This window comes from Fundulus heteroclitus, chromosome 3 (genome assembly GCF_011125445.2).
Source record: "Fundulus heteroclitus isolate FHET01 chromosome 3, MU-UCD_Fhet_4.1, whole genome shotgun sequence".
Classification (NCBI taxonomy): Eukaryota; Metazoa; Chordata; class Actinopteri; order Cyprinodontiformes; family Fundulidae; genus Fundulus; species Fundulus heteroclitus.
The window spans coordinates 2258990-2279469 of NC_046363.1; the positions used below are offsets into that span (position 1 = coordinate 2258990).

General features: G+C 41.5%; 2 protein-coding genes across 3 annotated transcripts in view; both read left to right on the top strand.

Moving 5' to 3' along the window:
- LOC105935339 (cytochrome b5 reductase 4) overlaps window positions 1-20480 on the top strand; it is a 30214-nt gene that overhangs the window by 4038 nt on the left and 5696 nt on the right. The window contains exons 5-14 of the mRNA XM_036128702.1: window positions 7158-7242; window positions 9446-9527; window positions 9606-9663; window positions 9851-9944; window positions 11633-11665; window positions 12120-12242; window positions 12452-12592; window positions 13720-13866; window positions 15498-15648; window positions 16301-16387. Of these exons, the coding sequence (XP_035984595.1) occupies window positions 7158-7242; window positions 9446-9527; window positions 9606-9663; window positions 9851-9944; window positions 11633-11665; window positions 12120-12242; window positions 12452-12592; window positions 13720-13866; window positions 15498-15648; window positions 16301-16387 (1001 nt within the window). The remainder of the gene's footprint in view (window positions 1-7157; window positions 7243-9445; window positions 9528-9605; window positions 9664-9850; window positions 9945-11632; window positions 11666-12119; window positions 12243-12451; window positions 12593-13719; window positions 13867-15497; window positions 15649-16300; window positions 16388-20480) is intronic.
- Window positions 780-2124, top strand: LOC110369347 (protein piccolo-like). 2 transcript variants are annotated; one of them, XM_036128705.1, is made up of 2 exons: window positions 780-1435; window positions 1565-2124. In XM_036128705.1, exons 1-2 carry the CDS (start codon window positions 794-796, stop codon window positions 1820-1822), a joined length of 900 nt encoding a protein of 299 aa, XP_035984598.1. In that variant the 5' UTR covers window positions 780-793; the 3' UTR covers window positions 1823-2124. The 2 variants fall into 2 exon arrangements, with proteins under 2 accessions (XP_035984598.1, XP_035984602.1); XM_036128709.1 differs by having other exon boundaries at window positions 780-1261; window positions 1391-2124.

A 20480-nucleotide genomic window follows, 5' to 3' on the forward strand; every position in this document is an offset into this window, starting at 1 on the left:
GCGCTGCTGCAGCGTGACGCATGCATGAATGAATGCGCTTCGTGTATCTGCTGGGAGTTATAAAGTCAGACAGCACAGGAACCAGGCTCTGCACCTGCATCAACGGGTAAATGAACTCTCGCTTCCATTGGCTCCTACCTGCGGACAGGTGTATAAGCGATCACTAAAGGTGGCGGTGCCTTAAATGTTCTGGAGGCAGGAAAGGTTCTGAAGCGGAACCAACGGCGGACTGCAGACGTTTAACACTTTGGATTTAATATTCATAAAACCCATAATTTAGTTAATTAATCTGCCAAATAACTAGTTTTTCCAGCGGTTTTGGTAAAATAAAGGCGTTAATATCAGGAATCTGGTCATATTTTAATCAGCTGTCCGGAGGGAAGAGAAGTGTTTCACTTTTTCCAGGACAAACTGCGAACCTTGACTCTTTCTGCCGCTAATCTGACGCAGAAGCAGCAGATTTTTCACTAGTTTAGGAGGAAATGCAGCAAAACGGTCCAGACCTCAACCCGATCATACGTCTGTCGTCACTTCCGCAATCTGCTGCAATTTAAAGCGTCAGAAATGTGGCTGTAGTCAGATTTTTCCGCCGATTGTATCCAAACTATTTCTTAATTAAAAAAACAACAGAAACTGGACATGTGCAGGTGGATTCTAAGGCCCCGCCCACAACGTTGGCCAGTCTTTGCGTGGGCGGGACCGAACCCCTGTGACATCTGTGATGTCACAGGGGTCAGAGGCTTAAGTTCTTTAGTTGGTTCTGTTGAAGCTCACTTTGCACTTGTTGGACTCAATGATGCTTCCTGAGAAACTCAGCCAGCCTGAACAAATGAGCGCAGCAGCAGCCATGGCCCAAACGAGCCGTCCCCCGTCCCAGGAGGGCGACGTCGTCACTGGGAAAGATGTCAACGAGCAAAACCAAACCGCTTCTCCATCCGCCAGACCAGAGTCTGCGGTCAACCGTCTGAAGAGGAAGATCAGGAGGTTCTTCACCAAGTATCATCGCAGACATTCAGCCAAGGTTGTCCCTTTAAACTCAGCAGAAGGCCCAGAAATTTGCGGCGCTACAGCGAACCCAGCACCGGTCCACCAGGCCAAACCTCCTCAAAGGTCTGGAGATGTTCCTCCAGAACATTTTGCTCCCGATGGCAGATCTTCTCCTTCGGATGAAGATGAAAGTGTCACGTATGTAGAGGAGTTTATAGCTGAGGAAGCTTCAGAGGTCACCCAGAACTTAGAGTCTGAGCCAAAGTTTGACCAAATCACACCTGTGGAGGCCTTTGTTCCTGAAGACGAGGCTTCAGAGGTCCCATCTGTACCAGATTCTGGACCAGAGAGCCCATCAACCGAAGTCACCCAGAAGTTAGAGTCTGAGCCAAAGTTTGACCAAATCACACCTGTGGAGGCCTTTGTTCCTGAAGACGAGGCTTCAGAGGTCCCATCTGTACCAGATTCTGGACCAGAGAGCCCGTCAACCGAAGTCACCCAGAACTTAGAGTCTGAGCCAAAGTTTGACCAAATTACACCTGTGGAGGCCTTTTTTCCTGAAGACGAGGCTTCAGAGGTCCCATCCGTAGAAGACGTTCCTGCAGACAGTCAGGCGTCCGTTACCGTGGGGGAGGAAGAGGAGCTGACAGATTTAAGGCAGCCTGAAGTTTGTCCTGCGGTCGCTGAGCCCACCGTGCCGCGGGCCACGGCTGAAGTTCAGCTGCCGTCGTCAATCGAAAAGCGTCTCTTGAAATCATCGAACGTCAAGAAAATCTTTGACATGATCCAAGAAACCCTGAAAGACAGCGCGCCGCGGCTTTACATGGTGCTGTAGATGAACTACAGCCGTTTTCCTTCTCAGATACGCTTTCCTGCCGTGCTCAGAAACAGTCCGTGCCCTACCTTTGACCTTTTGCCTCAGGAAATAGACACTTATAGCTAAAAACGTTTAGCGTCCAGAGACGTTTCTGGAAGTTATTGCTGAGAAGAAGCTGCTTGATTCTGCAGAGCATCAGTGTGCTTGGAGAGGAGAATCCCTAAAACAGAGGAAACAGAGGGCAGCCGCCTTTAAAAAAAAAAGCTTGTTAGAAGTGGAAGCGGGATTTATTAGTAGTAGTATTACTATTATTTATTTATTTATTAGTCATTATTTATTTATTTATAATTATTATTACTATTATTATTATTTATCCATTATTATTATTAGTCTTACTATTATTGTTGTTGTTATTGTTATTATTATTATTATTATTATTATTATTATTATTATTATTATTATTATTATTTTATTATTATTATTGTTCATTATTTATTTATTATTATTGTTACTATTATTAGTCTTACTATTATTATAATTATTATTATTAGTCTTATTCTTCTTCTTATTGTTTGGCCCGTTTGGGGCACTGTTTACACAGAGTTATTTCTTATGGCAGAAAAAGTGTGAAATGTGCTAAATTCCTGCATTTAAAAACAGATTTTATCCGTTTTCTGCACAGATTTTCAGTTCGATGTGCAGAGCTTCAGATTGATAAGTATCGTATCACACTTTTTACATAAATGCCAAAGTTCAGAAATGTTTACAGCTTTAGTGGTTAGTCTGTAATATTGGCACCGTAAGAGGAGAAAAAAAGAAAGAAGGGAAAAAAACACACAAAAAAAAAGGTGAGCCAAAACTGTAGGCTATTTTATCCTGTCTGAAGTGTTGGGCTAGTTACTTAAAACAGTAACTGGTTATAGTTACTTCTCCCAAAAAGTAACTAAGACTTACTCGGTTACTGTGCTATCAATATAAGTAGTTAGCTGGCAAAGTAACCATGTAGTTACTTTTTGCCATCTAAAATGTGAATTAATCAGATATAAAGTGCATAATAATTAAACACCTATTAATAGCAACATATTTATGTAGATATGATTATTGTTAAGTTCAATGTTGTTGTTTTTTTAAATATTTTGATTCGGAGGGACAGAGTAACAGAAATTGTTGCAACTTGCATCCTAAAGATGTTCTAATGATGACATTAAAAACTAGCACATAAGCGCTCATTGTTTTACATTTTCCCCCATTTTCTTTTCGCTTTGTTTCTTCCTTTAACACCCTCTCCCCTTTCGCCTTAAAATATACACACGTATAACTGAACAGGACAAAATATGCAAACAGAAAAAAAAGAGGAGGGGGGGCAGGTTGGACCATTCAGTCTGGGAACAGAGACTAAAGAGAGTTAAAGAATGTCAAGAAAGGGGGCCATATGTCATTGAATGTAATGGAGTTGCCCTTCACTGAATATCTAACCTTGTCCAGTTTTTGAAGAGACAGCGTGGTTAAGTGACTGACCTGTAGAGGGCGCTTCACTTGATTTCCAATGAAAAAGATGGCGTTTTGCCAATAATGAAGTGAACGCTAACATATCCAATTAATTAGCTGTGAACTGTTTGTAGGTAGCTGGGAGCCAAAATTTAGATTTGAGGTGTCTCCTGAATTGGTACCAAATTTTTAATACAGAGCGAACAATTTGATTATTTGTAAAGCCAGAGGGATTGGTTGAAATGGAGGAAGTGAGAATGACCTTTAGAGAGGATGACTGTGCCTCCAAGATGCACCATGGGAGGTCTATAGAGCCAAAGCAAAATGGAATTTTGTGGATATGTGCTGCCCAATAATACAGTTGGAAGTTCGGAACTGACAATCCGCTGCTGAGTTTGCATCTCTGAAGTGTGGATTTGTGGATCCTGGGCGGCTTTCCTCGCCATAGGAAGCCAGAAATAGTTTCATCAATTGTTTTTAAAAAATGCTTTGGCAGAAAGAGTTGGAGAGAATTGAATAAAAATAAAAATCTGGGTAAAACATAAATTTTAATTGCGTTGAATCTACCGAGAGAGGTAAGCTACTCCATTGTTGGAAGTCCAATTTAATGTCAGACATCAAAGGAAAAAAAAATGGATGTAACGAGAGAGCTTAATGACCTGGTTACACTGACCCTTAGATACCAAAACCAGATAGGCTCCACCTAAGAGGGTGCAAGCTTCAATGCTGCCAGATTTATAGGATAGCATTCACTTTTAAAAATATCTAAAAGCTGCACACCTTTTAATGGAAAAACATAAAAACCCCATCCTGGCCTCCCTTCACTGGTTGCCTGTTTATCTTAGAGTTCAGTTTAAAGAACTTCTGTTTGTTTTTAAGATTTTAAACAGCTTTGCCCACCTTACTTAAATGAGCTTCTCCTTCCCCTTTACACCCTGCTGCTCATTCACGTCTGCTGACCATCTGCTCAGTCAGTCACAGTTCTGAGCAGAAGCTTAGAGGGAACAGGGCCTTCTCTATTGGGCACCCTAAGTTATAGAACAACTTACCTTTGTACATTTGACAGGCCCCTCCACTGTCCAGTTTTAAAACCTGGCTTAATACCTATTTTTACTCATTGGCCTTCAACCTTACTGAGATTTTATCTTTCTCAACTTTTCTAGTACTCTTATTGTGCTGTGCCAGGTGGTTCTATTATGTTTTCTAACAAGGTTTTATAACCTTGGACAGGTCGGCAGTCTGTCGCAGGGTAACACAGAGACAGACAGGACAAACAACCATTCTCACACACACTCACACCTAAGGACAATTTAGTATAATATATTCACAAATGGAATTAGGACGAAATAATGTGCCAGAGACAATTCAATATCTGCCATTTCTATCTGATAAAATTTACCAACCAAAATAGCAACCCCCTGGCTTTAGAATTGGAATTGGAGTGAATTACACCAGAGACCCAGTCTGACCTGATCTTTGATATGCCTGTGGGTTTCCTGCAAAAACACTAGGTCAGCTTTAAGACGTTTCAAATAGGCAAATACCCTTTTTCTCTTAAGATGGCTGCCCATGCCTTTAATGTTACAGCTCAAAAAGTCTCACAGAGGCCCCGGTTTGTGGGAGATTCATATTATTATCATCAGTAGGCATGCTATGAGTTTATTACAAGAGAAGAGACCATCCCCCACCACCAAACAAAAAAAGGCGGTAAAGCAGAAGTAAGTAACCTATTAAAGTGAACAACCACCTTACAACGACCCCATCCCCAAACGATGGAGAACCTAGTGCAAACTCCACAAGGAGTCAGATCCCAAGAACAAATGCTCATGGATTTTAGCACAATAGTTACAGTAAAGCTGAGATTTGAGCACCTACAAACATGACAACATGTGACACCATGGCACAATTACTCAAGTCCAGAATTTAAGGTTTAAACTACAAAATATTAATTTCCAAGTCTGGAAAATCCCGAAAGGCACATGCTGCCAATCTCGAACTGCCGCAGGGCTCCTTCTCCAACTGAAAGCCATCCATAATGAAAGTGGCGATGGCTGTAGGGGAAATAGTGGTGGGAAAATCTTCAGGAATGCCCATCAACCAAAGATTATTGCGGCGAGATCTGGCTTCCAGATCATCACACTTATCGTCCAGTCTTTTCAGATCCGCAGACAAAGCTCAGCCTTGATGTTTGACAAGTTTTCAGTCAGAGCTGTTTGGTTTTGAAAATGGAGACCATCTCCAGCTGAAGTACAGAGAGCAGCTCAGCCTTAAATCCCAAGGAGAGTGCAGGAGGGAGAGTCACCACAAGGCGGGCTGCAGGCTGAGAAGTAGTTACCTGACTCCGCCAGATAGATTTGCTCCACATATCCATCTGGAAACCTTCCGTTGAAGTAATTTTGGGAAGGGGCGAAAATACTGGTTAGCTGATTGGCCTAAGTTGGTGATAGACGGGCCAAATAAACCAATCAGATTCGTCGTCGCTCTGTTACGAGCGACGACGAAAACACAACCACAAGCCAAGCTACTCTTGCTGCTGCAGGTAAAGGCTCGTTAGCTCAGCAAATAAATACTCTGTAATTCCGATAAAACTTGCTCGATAGCCACGCTAACGCTAGTTTCATCGGCTGAAACCGCCATGTTGTTTAGACTGAACTGACACGCTTCCCGTTGCGTCACACCTCAACCCGCCTCAAAGCCAACGCTGATTGGACGTTCGTTTGGTGAACGGCTCCAAATTTTCTTTAACGGAGAGTAGCCAGACTGATCTGCGAGTGAAACCTTGAAAGCTCGCGAGATCAGGATGGTCTCACGAGGCTAGAGAAGTAGGCCTCTGCTGCAGTGTGGGCGGTTTAACCTTCGGAGGCTTTTTGATCGAAGAGGCAAAATTCAACTCAGATTATAATGATGGAAAAACAAACGCAGCAAAAAGGAGGAAAAAAAATAAAAACCAAAATGGGCCAAAAGACCTGTATTTTCCAAATCATTGCGGGACCCCAACCAGACACGTCAATGTTCATAATAGAAAAACAATAAAACCAGCTGCATGTTTTAGAACATCATAATTATTGCACATTAACAGGGTAGAGCTGGCTATAAAATGGGCATAGCAATAGAAATAATGCTTTTCAAGCAATATGACAAAAAAAATACACTTTGTATATTATTATTAAATGGTGGCCCCACCAGTCCAGACAAAAGCCAGGTAGAATGTAACTAAAGTATTTTTGAGATTATGAGAGAAAAAGAATAACACTGTACCACTGAAGAAGTAAAGATATAACCAGATATAACTATGACTTAAACAAACAAAAAAAAGCTTTGGCCTACTTCTGAACATTCATTAGAAACCCAAACAACTCTCCATACTAACTCTCCATTCACTTATTTATTTATCCATGCTGCACATTTTGCCCTCGACTTGAACGGGAACGGAAAATAGTGCCTGAACATCCAGCTGCCTTTGGCTCTTCCCCCTCGCTGCACGTCTCAAGCTGTTGGTCTACTCTGTCTGCGGCATATATGCTACTGTCTTACCCCTGTCCCACCTCTGCAGGGTTCGCCTTCCACTTGCACCACAAAAAAAACACCCACGTTGGAGAGCTGGCTCTTGAAAACAGTCACTTTAATTGACTGATTTTTAGTCCCTAACGTAACACGAGGAGTCCTTGTTTATTGACGCCATGCTAAGGTACAGCTTACTCATGACCGTTTCCCGAATTGAAAGCATCCAAAAACAAGAATGACCTTTCCAAATTCCTGTTTCCAATTGTGCTGGTAGACCCAGGTTTTGTAAGCTGTTACTCTTTAAACATGCTAATGAGGTGATGTTGATGTAAAGGGTTTCTCCCCTTGGTGTGTGTTGCAGGTCCATCGCTGGGTCAACTATGAGTCCATGTTAAAAGAGTGCCTGGTAGGACGAATGGCTACTAAGGTCGCAACACCCGCTAAAGGTAAAAACGCTCGTATTTGTACTTCTACCCATATTTGGACATTGTATTGACTTCTATTTTTTTTAGTTCCACATCATTCCTCTAAACCTAATCCTTAAGCCCATTAAAATGTGTCCTCCGCATTAAGCTTTGGTCCACATAAGACCTATTGGATTTCGGAAGGCTAGCGAATATACCAGAAAAGGTCCTAAATAGGTAGCATAAACAAGTACACACACACACAGAGCCAGTGTTGACCCGGTCTGGGCATCTTACCCAGTACTTTCTCCTGGTGGCCCTTTTGGTTGTTCCCCACTAAAGATCTCAGCAGGTGTGTAGAGTTTTCTAACTCCATTTGACACTAGCAGTTGAGATCGGCATTGCTGTCGTTAGCTAGGGAGCGCCTGTGTGTTAAGGGAGAGGCGGGGTCTATGTAGCCAGTGTGTAGTTGCTTATAGTGGTAGGGGTGTCCAGACAGAGCTTCCATGGGGGGTAGTTTCAGACTTAGTATGGGAGCAGGTTTTAAATGTTGTCGTTTTTACGGCCGCTTTGTGCCGTAAAACTTGTGAGAAAATTTAAATGCTTTTCATTGAATATTGTATCTTTGTTTCTCTTTACTTGTTGGACTAAATTGTTTTGATGCTTGAAATGAGTTTCCCCCTAGCTGCGTGGCTGAAAGTGATATAACAAGTTTACTTGGTTTATGGTAAATAACTCCAAGTACCAGAATATTAAACGTAGTATTTTTTTGCCCGAGGTTTTTGGCATTTTAGGTTAATGTAGGCAGTAATTATAAACAGTTTTGTCACAGTTCTGTAACAAAATATTTCAATGGACTACGAATGATCAAATGGAGTCTGTCAGACTGGCTTTTCATGTAAGTCTAACATGGTGGAGTGTGAACTTTAAATTATTTTATATTTTCATGGTTATATGCTGACAGTTCTGCTGAAAGGGGAGATGCAGGTTGACAAAAGCTCCCAGGGATCCTCTCCATGTCCTCCTATCTTCTATAATAGAAATAATTAATAATGGGAAATAATTAATCGGCCGTATGACTCTAAAGCTGCTCATCATCTAACATTACTTAAAAATAATTTAAAACACCTAAAAGAGTTACAAGAAAGGATACACAAGGATATCATACACATGAGGACAGAAGGGGCCTTTGTGAGGTCTAGAAAATGGTGGTTAGAGAAACTCTCACTTTTTTAAGTTACTAAAGTAACTTCTATTCTTAAATGAAGTATATTACTCATTTAAGAAAAGAAGAAGTGGGAACTGATGACCTGAAAATACTCCATAGGATGTATCCAACTAACCACTAGCTTCAGACTTCTTCTGAATACCTTTAATCATAGCTTCTAGCTCCTGCTCTTGGCTCCTGTTCCTTGACCTATCGTGGGGTCAACAGTAAGAACTCTATCATGGTAGTGTGCGCTCTCTTCTGTCCAGACATTTTTCTTAATTACTGTGTGGTGGGCTGCGCTTATACGTCATGTCACACAAAGGAATGTGGGATTCCTTATAGCTCCTTAAGGTGGGTAAGAAACATGATGCTAAATCACCACGCCTAATTAGCCTAGAGAAGAAGCATACAGCCTCCTTTCTCTACTTCCTTCCTTACTGACTGCACTATTCAGACTGCACTTATCAATTCAAATTTAAATGGACGCACTTCTGCTTTGTCTAAAGAGTCCTCGCCCAAAAGAGGTATTCTGATGGAGCCTCAGAGATTTTACCAACGTTTGGGGAAAGAAACAGAAAAGGAAATGGCTTTGCTTGTTGTCCTTTGGTTTCTTATTTCACTTCTTTCTTTCTTTATTCAATTTGTCATAGACTAAGATAAAAAAAAAGTCACAAAATGACAACAAATGAAAAATGAATTAGTAAGCGATAATGACACCAGAATTATTTTTGAAATATTGACTTATTAGCTGCACCTTTTCTAGCTCTTACGGCTGTCCAGTCCCTGATCCTTGCTACAGTTCCCACTTTGTGGTAACAGCTCTGTAAATATAAATGACATTAATTATTTGATCACCTAAACGTATTTTTTCAATTATTTCTACTGAATTGGATAAAAAGACCCACTCATCCCCACAATAACCTAATATGCAGTAAGGCTTAATACACCTGGTCTGTAGTTCCTGCTGTGGAGGGTCTTTTTAAACAGCAACTTATCGCCAGCCTGATTCATCTTGTTTCTCTTTCTTGTTCTCAGCCATCATCCCGCCTCCATCACCATCGGGCCTTGCTCCGCCTGCTGCAGGGCCTCCTCCACCAAACAAAGACTCTCGGCCTCGGTATGAGACACAGAGAATGTGTGAACTGCCGCAGTGAAAGACTCATGACTTATGATGTGCTGTCTGTTGTTGCTTTAGGTATGACTGGTTTCAAACCGATGCAACGGTCCACCTGGTGGTGTATGCCAAACGAAAGGTGATGAGGCTTTTACTCACATGCATCACTGGTTATAGAGGAATTCTGAAAACTGATTGCATTGGTGTTGTGAGGCTGTGGAAACCTTGTAGGGGCATTAAAGCCAGCTGCCCAGCTAATGCTACATGTGAGCCGCCGGCCACTGGCTGATCAATCATGTCCGTATGTGCCGGGCTCTTTCTTCCAGATCCCCAGCTCAGGATGTGTGACCGTTGACCTGAAAGCAGGAACGCTCCGGCTGGAAGCTCTGCTTGGCAAGCTGTCCTACATGATACACTTACGTGAGCATATTTACTGCTACGTCTGTTTTTTCCCACCTACCGATTGAAAAAATACATTTAGCATACTGCCCTGTTTCATATCTTCTAACTATATTAACACAGTTAAATATAGCTTTAAATGTATTTTAAGAGGTAATGTATAAAGTTTAAAGTAAGGAAACTGAAGCCACAAGCTGATCAATTCAACTAAGGAAATGTATCAGCATTCTTGTTGAACCAACTCCATTTGAACAACTAGCAGGTTTCCACCTTTTTCGACATTTTTGTCAAAGCCGCTCTCTGGTGTTCTTTTAAAGAATTCATTTTTGGTAGATTGGACAATACTGATGAAATAGCAGCATCAATGTCACCGCTTGCTTCCTCGCTGCCCGCCACCATTGTTGTCTGAATCAAAACAGACACTTCTCTGATACGTGAGATCTATGAAAGTCCCGCCTGGTGATCCTGATTGGCTCGTCCATTTTATGTGGTATTGAAATATTGAGAAATATTGAGCTCCACACACCCTCCCAATGGGTGGATGTGTGGAGCCGTGTGGAGCTCAGCGGAACTACATCCATCTGGTGAGAGCCAGGTTAGCTACAAAATAGAGTATTTTAGGAACTTTGCTTATGTAATTAAAATACAGATTAAACAGTTTTTGTCCGAATACTCACCCTTGGGGGACACCACAAACAATTGTCCAAGCGTGATGACTGGCAGTCACCCATTTGCACAAATTGTTGTTTACTGATCTCAAAGATCTTTTTTGAGATCAGTAAATGCACCAACTGCAAATTGCTTTTTATCGAGTGAACTGGTGACGTCTATTAATTCCAGGACTGCCATTGTTGTAGATCTTTGTGCTCTAAATCCATATTGACTTTCAGATAGTAGTTTGTTTATTAATTAATTTTCTCTGCACAAATAACCTTTCCAGAATTTTTGAAAATTGTGGTAGTATAGTAACATGGCTATAATTTGTGAAATGGTGCCTGTCCCCAGATGTATGTTAAAATAAGGGTGTGCTTATTTTATCTTATACGGAGGCCTTAGTCCTAGATGCGGCTGACCTAAGTGTGGCCTGAGGTGCTTTATTGCATGTCTTCCCCTTTTCCTGTCAGCCTACTTTGGGAAAAACAAGCCACTGTTGCCACAAAAACCCATAAAAAAATATATTTTTTGAAATATATCAACTCTGGGGCCCAGTTTAAAAAAAAAAAATACCAAGGCTGCATCCATGTGGACACACAGCCTAAGCAACAAAATCCCTTTGTGGAAACATCTAATCATCTCCATGGGGACGGGCCTGAGTCTCTCTGTTGTGTTTTCCTCCAACCCTGACAGCCTACATCTGAGTACTCAGTCTGGTTTATTTACACCAGGAGGCTGATTCAGAGTGGTTCACATCTGTGGTTAAAACTGGAAGTGAGTAGGAAATGATGAACAATAAGATAACTACTCACTACATGTAGGGATTCAGTGAATGCAGGCAGAAATGGTGGGGGAGTTTTCCTTGCCTTCTACATGTTATGTTTGTCATATAGATTAAATTGTCAGCAGTAATCCATCGAGAAGGAATTAAAAGCCATGGTTGAATCGGTGCAACCAAGGCTAAGCTGATATTTTTCATTTAAATAAAAAAGTTTATTTTCTATATGCCTATTGGTAAAAGATTTTATTTGTTAAATGATTTTATTTACTTTCAGGTCTCGCTGGTGAGGTTGAAGAAAACGTTTCTGGTAAGAAAAGAGTATTTTAAGATGTGATGCTGGTTCTGCTTATCAGTTTGGTTATCTCATTTAGTACCTTTGGTTGGGGGGGGGGGTCTTTTATTCTTTGGCTTTTACCTATATTGAGTTTACATAAAAGAGGGTTATGTTACTTAAAAACTATTTGGACTAACATTGTGAACCAGGCATGTTCAGATGAAGTTTTGGCCACTCCAGGTGGACGTTTAGTCATGTTACTTCAGATTATTCATCTAAGTTTGTGCAGTTTAGTTAACTCTGTGTGAGTGTTTTCACAAACTACATTACCCAGCTACAGACAACAGGAAGTAAATGATCTGTTCTCTTCTTTGTTGACTAAACCATGGAAAAGATAGTTTTTTTTCTTCTTCTTTGTAAAATATATGTTGGGTAAATGTGTGTGAATGGCCAGTTTCTAACCTTAAACTGTGATTGTCACCAACAGTACACTATGCTTTCTCTGTGGGAAAGATCCAGGTCACCATGCACAAACCTAGTGAAGGAAAATGGACAAGTCTTGGTCAGCCGCTGGAGTTTCATAACACATTTCTATGCAAAAAAGACAGAGGTGAGAATGAGGGTTGTCACAGGCTGGAGCTATGGATCTTAGTATCTTCAGTTAGATGTCAGCGACACTTCACCTTGATGCTGAATGTGGGGTTTCTAGTCACAGCCAGGATTCATCTTAAACATTCAGTGTCACTGGTTGCTCAGAGAAAACACTGATTGCTTTCTCTCTCCCTCTCTCTCTCTCTGTGTTCTAACTCTTTCTTCCAGGTCTATTCTATCGGGATTGTACACTGGTGTCTAAAACGGAGGTGAATCATAACACCCATGTTTTTAGGCTGCAGTGTCCACGAGGGACTGTCCTGCACGTGCCTGTTGGAAAACACGTCTACCTCAAAGCCCTCATCGAAGGTAGCTAGCAACACATTGTCAATGGTCTCCGTGTTTAAACCTCACAGATGAATGGAGAATGTTCTCTAGAGCTTCCTGTTTGTAGTCAGCTGATTGGAAAAGGAAAGATGTGGGACTGGTCTAAATAAATAAATACAGCCGTCATTCTTTCCAAATGACACCTGCATTTCATTTCTAATGCTGGTTTGTTAAAATCTTAGTAGTTGTAGGATAAAGAGAAGATTGCACCAATCTGGTCAAATAATCTAGGAATATTTGACCAGAAAGATGAGTTTTCAAGGTCATCAGGAAGGTAAAGGTGAGAGGATTAGCGTGAGGGTATTAGCATTGTGCTGCGCTGATTCTGTGAAGTGTTCTTTGGGGCAGATCCACTAACTAACCCAAAGATGAGCAAAGCTCCAGGAGCACTGGGCCGAGGAGCGGAGTGGGCTGCCAACCCAGCGGCTGCTGAGAGAGAAGCTGTCCCCCTCACTGCCGGGGCCGGGGCTCCGTCCACGCTGCCTCTCCCAAACCTTCTGTCTCCTGCAGAAGGCAGCAGCAGCTCTGCCCTCTGCCGCTGACACAACACTGGTTAGAGCAGCGGCCGTGAACCACGCAGTCTTTATGGACAAAGCTTCACAGCTTTCAGTGGTGTGAATCCAGTGTTTCTCCTGCTGTAGTATTAAGTCGGGAAATCACGGTTGATTTTTTTATTTTTATTTTTTTTCCCCTCCCCTCGCTCTAATGTCGGCTGGCTGGCCGGCCACACCCGCGACCAATCAGTCTGCTAGCAGTCTGCTCACGGAAGAACTCTACTCGATAACCACTGTAGTACCTTCGGAGTAGGCTTGAAAAAAGTGCGCGGAGTGGAGTAGAGTACGGCCCAGCGGAGTGCGTGGAGAAGTCCTGTTAGTTCCATACAGTCAGCACAAAGAAATCTGAACGTTTTTAGCCACGTATAACAACATTTATCAAACCCTTTAGCAATCTTCAAAGTTTTGCAAAGTAAATATGTGGATAGTTCTCTTTTAGAAAATCTGTATTGTTTGTTTTTAAGTATGAATTAAATAAAGATCAAAGTAAAAAGTTATTTGAATTATTCACGGCTTTGTCACATGTGTTTGTCAAACCCGTGTTTTTCTATCCAGGTGCTGAGATAGTGAGGCCATACACTCCAGTGGATCAGGACCTGCTTGCAGCTTCCCGTCCTTCCTCACATGACTCAGACGTCTACCTCATGATTAAAGTCTACCCTGACGGAGTCTTTACTCCATATCTCAATAGCTTGCAGATCGGTAAGTCACCGCCAGGTCAAACAATAAGGACATGTGTGTTTTGTGTGTCTCAACTTTTCTTCATTGAACATGAATCTCTCGTCTAATTAGATCATTTTACATCTGAAGACGTCTCAGGCTAACCCACTGAGCGTTGTTTTAAACAGGCCAAATGTATAGGCTACCATGAAGCTAAAACCTGTCAGCCCATCAGAATCCTTCTAAACAATGAACAGCATTGTGCCTCCATATTGGGACGTTGGTGTAAAACAGCTGACGTCTGTATTGGAGCAGCTAGGCTTGTAAAAACCAACAAGCCAAACACATCTGGACCAGCTGTCATTTTTATATAAAACATGCATATTTTTAGTTTGAAGTGTCGGTGCCCAGGTGAAGACAGAAAATGCTGTGTGGTTGCCGAGGTAACGTCGGTTGGAAATAAATGACAGGAGATTTCCCCATGATTAGCAAGGCAGGGCAGGTTTATTTAAATAGCACATTTCAGTAACAAGACAACAGAGTGGCGTAGCAGTGAATGTGTCTAGTCTAACATCGGTTAGACACACACTGTAAACAGTCCATCACACCAAAGCAGAAATCAGCACCTCTCAGGGGGGATTCTTTTAAAAACGTCACACACTCTCAAATACAGAGTTTTTAGAAATCTCCACTTTGGCCGGAGTTTTCCGAATTATTCGTTTTAGAGATGGAAAAGAGAGTTTAGGTGTGGATGAAAGGCCTACTGCGTAAAAATATATATTTTCCTCCAGATATCTGTCTACGTGTTAACTGGACCTCAGACTAAGTCCTTACGCTGGCTCCCTATATCTCAGAGAATAAACTTTAAAATATTTCAGTTGGTTTATAAATCACTGAATGGCTTAGTACCTAAATACATAAAAATGTGTTGTTGTATCAACTGCCCAGACCACTCAGGTCTTCCCGCATCCCAGAACCAAAGATGGAGAAGCAGCATTTAGTTCTTATGCTCCACTTATGTGACGCAAACAGCCAGAAGACTGCAAAACTGCTGAAAACCTGAGTTCCTTTAAATCATCATTAAAACCGATTTGTTTAGAGTTGCCTTTGACGCATCTATTTAAACTTTCTTCATTTCAGTCTGCAGTCAAACTGATGCTCATTCTTTCATTAAGCCACTGTAATGTACTTTTGTGTGGGCTTTCTTTTATTGTCATCATGTAAAGAACTGTGTTGTTGCTGCAGTGGGCTACACAAACAAACCTCCTGGTTCCTAGCCAGCGTTGTTAAAGTGTCTGTTTGCATTCAGCTCCATGCAGCTGTAACCATGATCTAGGTTTTAAGGGTCCAGCTTTGTGTGCTTCACAAATTGTTCTGGCCCTGGAGTAAAACAGTCCCCCAACTGCTTCAGCATCACAACTTTAACCAGCATCAGTTTTTCCTGTTGTCCTGAAGAGTCACAACAGTTTTAATTATATTTTAAACTGTTTCCACTCAGATCTTCTCTGTTCATAGCTTCTCAGTAACATCAGCAAACAATTATTATCACAAAGCTTTCCTGTTATTATTCATAGGTCCTGAATCAGAATGTTTAGAAGTTTTTCAGATGCGTTCATTGCTAAGCTGACAGCTTACACTGAGCTGTGTTATTAATGGGATTTCTGGTTTCCAAGGTGAAACGATCTCTGTGGGCGGTCCAGATGGTCCCTTCAGCCTCCGCCCACTTCGTGATGTCACACACCTCTACCTGTTGGCAGCAGGCACAGGACTGACACCAATGGCTCGTCTCCTCAGCCTGGTCCTACGGGAAATGGACTCCATCAGGTGCAAACATCAGTTTACTGTTTTAGTTCCATTTTAAACATGATGACTGGTGGATGATAACGGGCCCCGCTGAGCAGAAAAGTGCCCTCGTTACGTCTAAACTATATCTATGGTGCTTCTGTGTGGAGAAACAGCAGATGAACCGCTGTGAGGTTTAACTGGAACACCCTTAAAGCTCAGAAACATGAGGCGGCTGCTGCTGGAACAGACACGCAGCGTTCCCGCCTTGTTGGGTCCGTCCAGTCTTTAACTAAAGAAACTATTTTCTGATGATGCAGCAGAGTTGTTGAAAGGATCGCACTCAGAGCGCATCATTTCTCAGCTCCTCTTTAAAAATAACAACCTGAATAAAGAGTCAGCATGACTGAAGCCTTGCTGCTCTGTGGAATGGTGCGTTTACTGACCGTCAGAAAGATCAGATTTTAGAGCTTCTGACGGGCCGCTCAACCATCAGAGTGGGTCTGGTTTAAATTCCACCTGCTCCAGCAGGAGCCCGATTCTCGCTGCATCTTCACAAACTCATTTTCTGTGTGTAGTTTAGCTGTGAAACCTTTATGATTTATGAAGCTTACAGTAGAGCAACGGTTGCTGTGGTGTTTGTTCTGCGCTGTTGACTAAAACTGTAGATGATCACTTTCATCTGTGTTCCCAGCACCACAAAGCTGCTGTTTTTCAACAAACGGGAGGAGGACATTCTGTGGCGCTGCCAACTGGACGATCTGGCAGCTGCTGAGGAACGGTAAGGCAGGGAACCTTTTCCTGTTTGTGAGGACGGGCTAGGTGCTCAGGGTTAGAAAGAGAAATGACTCTGGGAAAGGGGAGGGGGCTTTCTTCCACTTAGCTTTCCATTAATATGACAGAATACAGCTTTATACCAGCAGCCATCTTCTATCTCTCTTATTTATGGGTTTTGTCTCTATAGAAATGTATACATGGTTATATTTCTGCTTACTGATTGAATGAAAACCTCCTTAAAACTTAGATTTCTGATCCAATCATGGGGTCCATCTAGCAACAAAAATCTGTTTTCCCAGAATAAAGCACTCACCTGTTTTCAGTGATAGATTTTTGTTTCCAACAGACAGACTTTTGGTCATTTGTGACAATTAAAGTAAATTGAGCCGTTTACTTGTTGACAACATGCTGCATTGAGCATTATTGCTTATAATAATCGAGTTTAAACATAGATGATCATTCTTATATTTGTATCAGGCAAAAGTTCTCAGTATATTGAAGTAATCAGGGTATAAAATCAACCAATGCGTCCTTTTTCAGTTGTAACACAACACAAAAAGGATGCATTTATCCTGTTGGATCCTGCGCTGCCGATGCAAGTTTACTAATTGTGTCGGGGTAATTCTTGGTCATTTAAGCATTTCTCTTTAATGAACCCCCCCATGCTCCCCCATCAGAACAGACAGAACAGTGCACTTATTGGCCATTTCTTGTGACAAATTCCTACATTTCTTCCAGCAGCACACCTGTCGGTCCATGGTGCAGAGAAGCTCCAGGAGCTTGCGAGTCTCAGCTGCCTCGGAGACATCTTCCCGCCTAGCAGTTTATAGTGAAGTCATATACACACTCGTGAAACTGAGCTCTGCACGTACCGGTCCACGGACTCATGTACGCCTTATTATGTGGAATCCTAAAAACAGAAATAGCTCAGGATGCATCTGCCGCTACGTAAAAAGGGTAACGTTAATTCAATTCAATTCAATTTTATTTATATAGCGCCAAATCATGAAACATGTCATCTCAAGGCACTTTACAAAGTCAAGTTCAATCATATTATACAGATTGGGTCAGATTATACAGATTGGTCAAAAATGTCCTATATAAGGAAACCAGTTGATTGCATCAAAGTCCCGACAAGCAGCATTCACTCCTGGGGAAGCGTAGAGCCACAGGAAGAGTCATCTGCATTGTACATGGCTTTGCTGCAATCCCTCATACTGAGCAAGCATAAGGCGACAGTGGGAAGAAAAACCACCCATTAACGGGAAGGAAAAACCTCCGGCAGAACCGGGCTCAGTATGAACGGTCATCTGCCTCGACCGACTGGGGTTACAGAAGACAGAACAGAGACACAACAAGAGAAACAAAAAAGCACAGAAGCACACATTGATCTAGTAATCTGTTCTACATTAGATGGAAGTAGCGGGTGAGCCGTCTTCTCTGGATGATGTCACAGTTAACAGAACGCCAGACCAGGTGTACCTACTATGAAGAAAAAGAGAGAGAGCAAAAAGTTAAAAGCTGAAATGACGACAGTCATTTCAATGTAATACAATGCAAAACTGGAGAACAGTAGACTGAAGAACAGTAGAAATCAGTAGAGTGAGAAAATTAGACCCTGATGTCCTCCAGCAGCCTAGGCCTATCACAGCACAACTATAGAGATAGCTCAGGGTATGAGCCACTCTAACTATAAGCTTTGTCAAAAAGGAAAGTTTTAACATTAGTCTTAAAAATAGATAGGGTGTCTGCCTCACGGACCAAAACTGGGAGTTGGTTCCACAGGAGAGGAGCCTGATAGCTAAAGGATCTGCCTCCCATTCTACTTTTAGAGACTCTAGGAACCACCAGCAGGCCTGCAGTCTGAGAGCGAAGTGCTCTGTTAGGAACATACGGGGTAATCAGAGCTCTGATATATGATGGAGCTTGATTATTAAGGGCTTTATACGTTAGAAGGAGAATTTTAAATTCTATTCTTGATTTAACAGGAAGCCAATGAAGGGAAGCTAAAATTTGAGACATATGATCCCTCTTGTTGATTTTCATCAGAACTCTTGCCGCAGCATTTTGAATCAGCTGAAGACTTCGAACTGCATTTTGTGGACTTCCTGATAGTAAAGAATTACAATAGTCCAGCCTTGAAGTAACAAATGCATGGACTAGTTTTTCAGCATCACTCCTGGACAGAATGCTTCTAATTTTGGCGATATTCCGGAGGTGAAAAAAGGAAACTCTGGAAACCTGTTTAATATGGGATTTAAATGACATGTCTTGATCGAAAACAACACCAAGATTTTTAACTTTATTACCAGAGGCCAAGTTAATGCCATCCAGATTAAGGGATTGATTAAGAACTTTATTTTTTGAAGACTCTGGCCCAAAGATTACAACTTCTGTCTTGTCAGAATTTAAATGCAGGAAATTTAAAGTCATCCAGCTTTTGATGTCATCAAGACATGACTGCAGTCGAAGTAACTGATTGGATTCATCAGGATTTATGGATAAATATAGCTGAGTGTCATCAGCATAACAGTGGAAGTTAATCCCATGCTGTCTGATAATTTTGCCAATCGGAAGCATATATATAGTAAATAGAATTGGTCCAAGGACTGAACCCTGTGGTACTCCACAAGTGACCCTAGAGTTTGAGGAAGATTTATTATTAGCATGAACAAACTGGAATCTGTCCGACAGATAAGATTTAAACCAGCCTAATGCTTTTCCCTTAATCCCTACAGTATGCTCAAGTCTTTGTAGGAGAATATTGTGATCAACTGTATCAAATGCAGCACTGAGATCTAACAGGACAAGTATAGACACAAGTCCATTATCTGAGGCCATGAGAATATCATTGGTGACCTTCACCAGAGCTGTTTCAGTGCTATGATGAGCTCTGAAGCCTGACTGAAACTCCTCAAGTAGGTCATTACTTTGTAAATGTTCACATAGTTGATTAGCAACTACTTTCTCAAGAATTTTAGATAAGAAAAGAAGATTAGATATAGGTCTGTAATTTACTAACTCATCTTGATCAAGAGATGGTTTCTTAAGTAAAGGTTTAATAACAGCTACTTTAAAAGCCTGTGGTACATATCCATTTACCAAGGATAGATTAATCATGTCTAAAATAGGACCACTGATCAGAGGGAATACCTCCTTAAACAACTTGGTTGGGATTGGGTCTAACATACAGGTAGAAGGTTTAGATGAAGCTAAAATTTTTGATAGCTCAGAAAGCTCTACTGCTTTTAAACAGTTCAGACACTGCGCAGGTTCTAAGGATTCCTCCAATGCTGCCTCACTTACTGAGGATGAGGTAATCATGTTTGGGAGGATGCCAATTATTTTATTTTTAATGGAATCAATTTTATTTATGAAGAATCCCATAAAATCATTACTGCTAAGAGCTAAGGGAATGGATGGATCAACAGAGCTGTGGCTCTGGGTAAGTTTGGCAACTGTACTAAAGAGAAATCTAGGATTATTCTTATTCTCCTCAATTAATGATGAAAAATATGCTGCTCTAACTCTGCGAAGGGTCTTGTTATACAACAATAGACTGTTCTTCCAGATTAAGTAGGATTCCTCTTGGTGTGTAGAGCGCCATTTTCTCTCCAATTTCCTAACATTGTGCTTCAAGGAACGCAGCTCTGAATTAAACCAAGGAGCCAGCTTCCTGTGAATAATAACCTTCTTTTTCAAGGGAGCTACATTGTCTAATGCAGAACGCAATGACGAAGTCATACCGTTTACAAAGACATCTATTTGTGAATTGGAAGAAACAACATTGCTGCCATCTACAGGGCATTTCTGCAATACGGAGGATATTAAAAAGGGGACAGACTCTTTAAGTTTTGATACAGCATTATCCGATAAAGATCTACTATAATGGAACCCTCTTTTGGGGGTGGAGAACTCAGTTAGATTAAACTCAAATGTTATTAAAAAATGATCAGATAGGACAGGGTTGTGAGGAAATACTGTTAATTCTTCACAATCAATGCCATATGTCAGCACAAGGTCTAAAGTATGGAGCCAAGAGTGCGTCGGTTCATGCACATTTTGAGCAAAACCAATGCGGTACCGCGCACGTGACG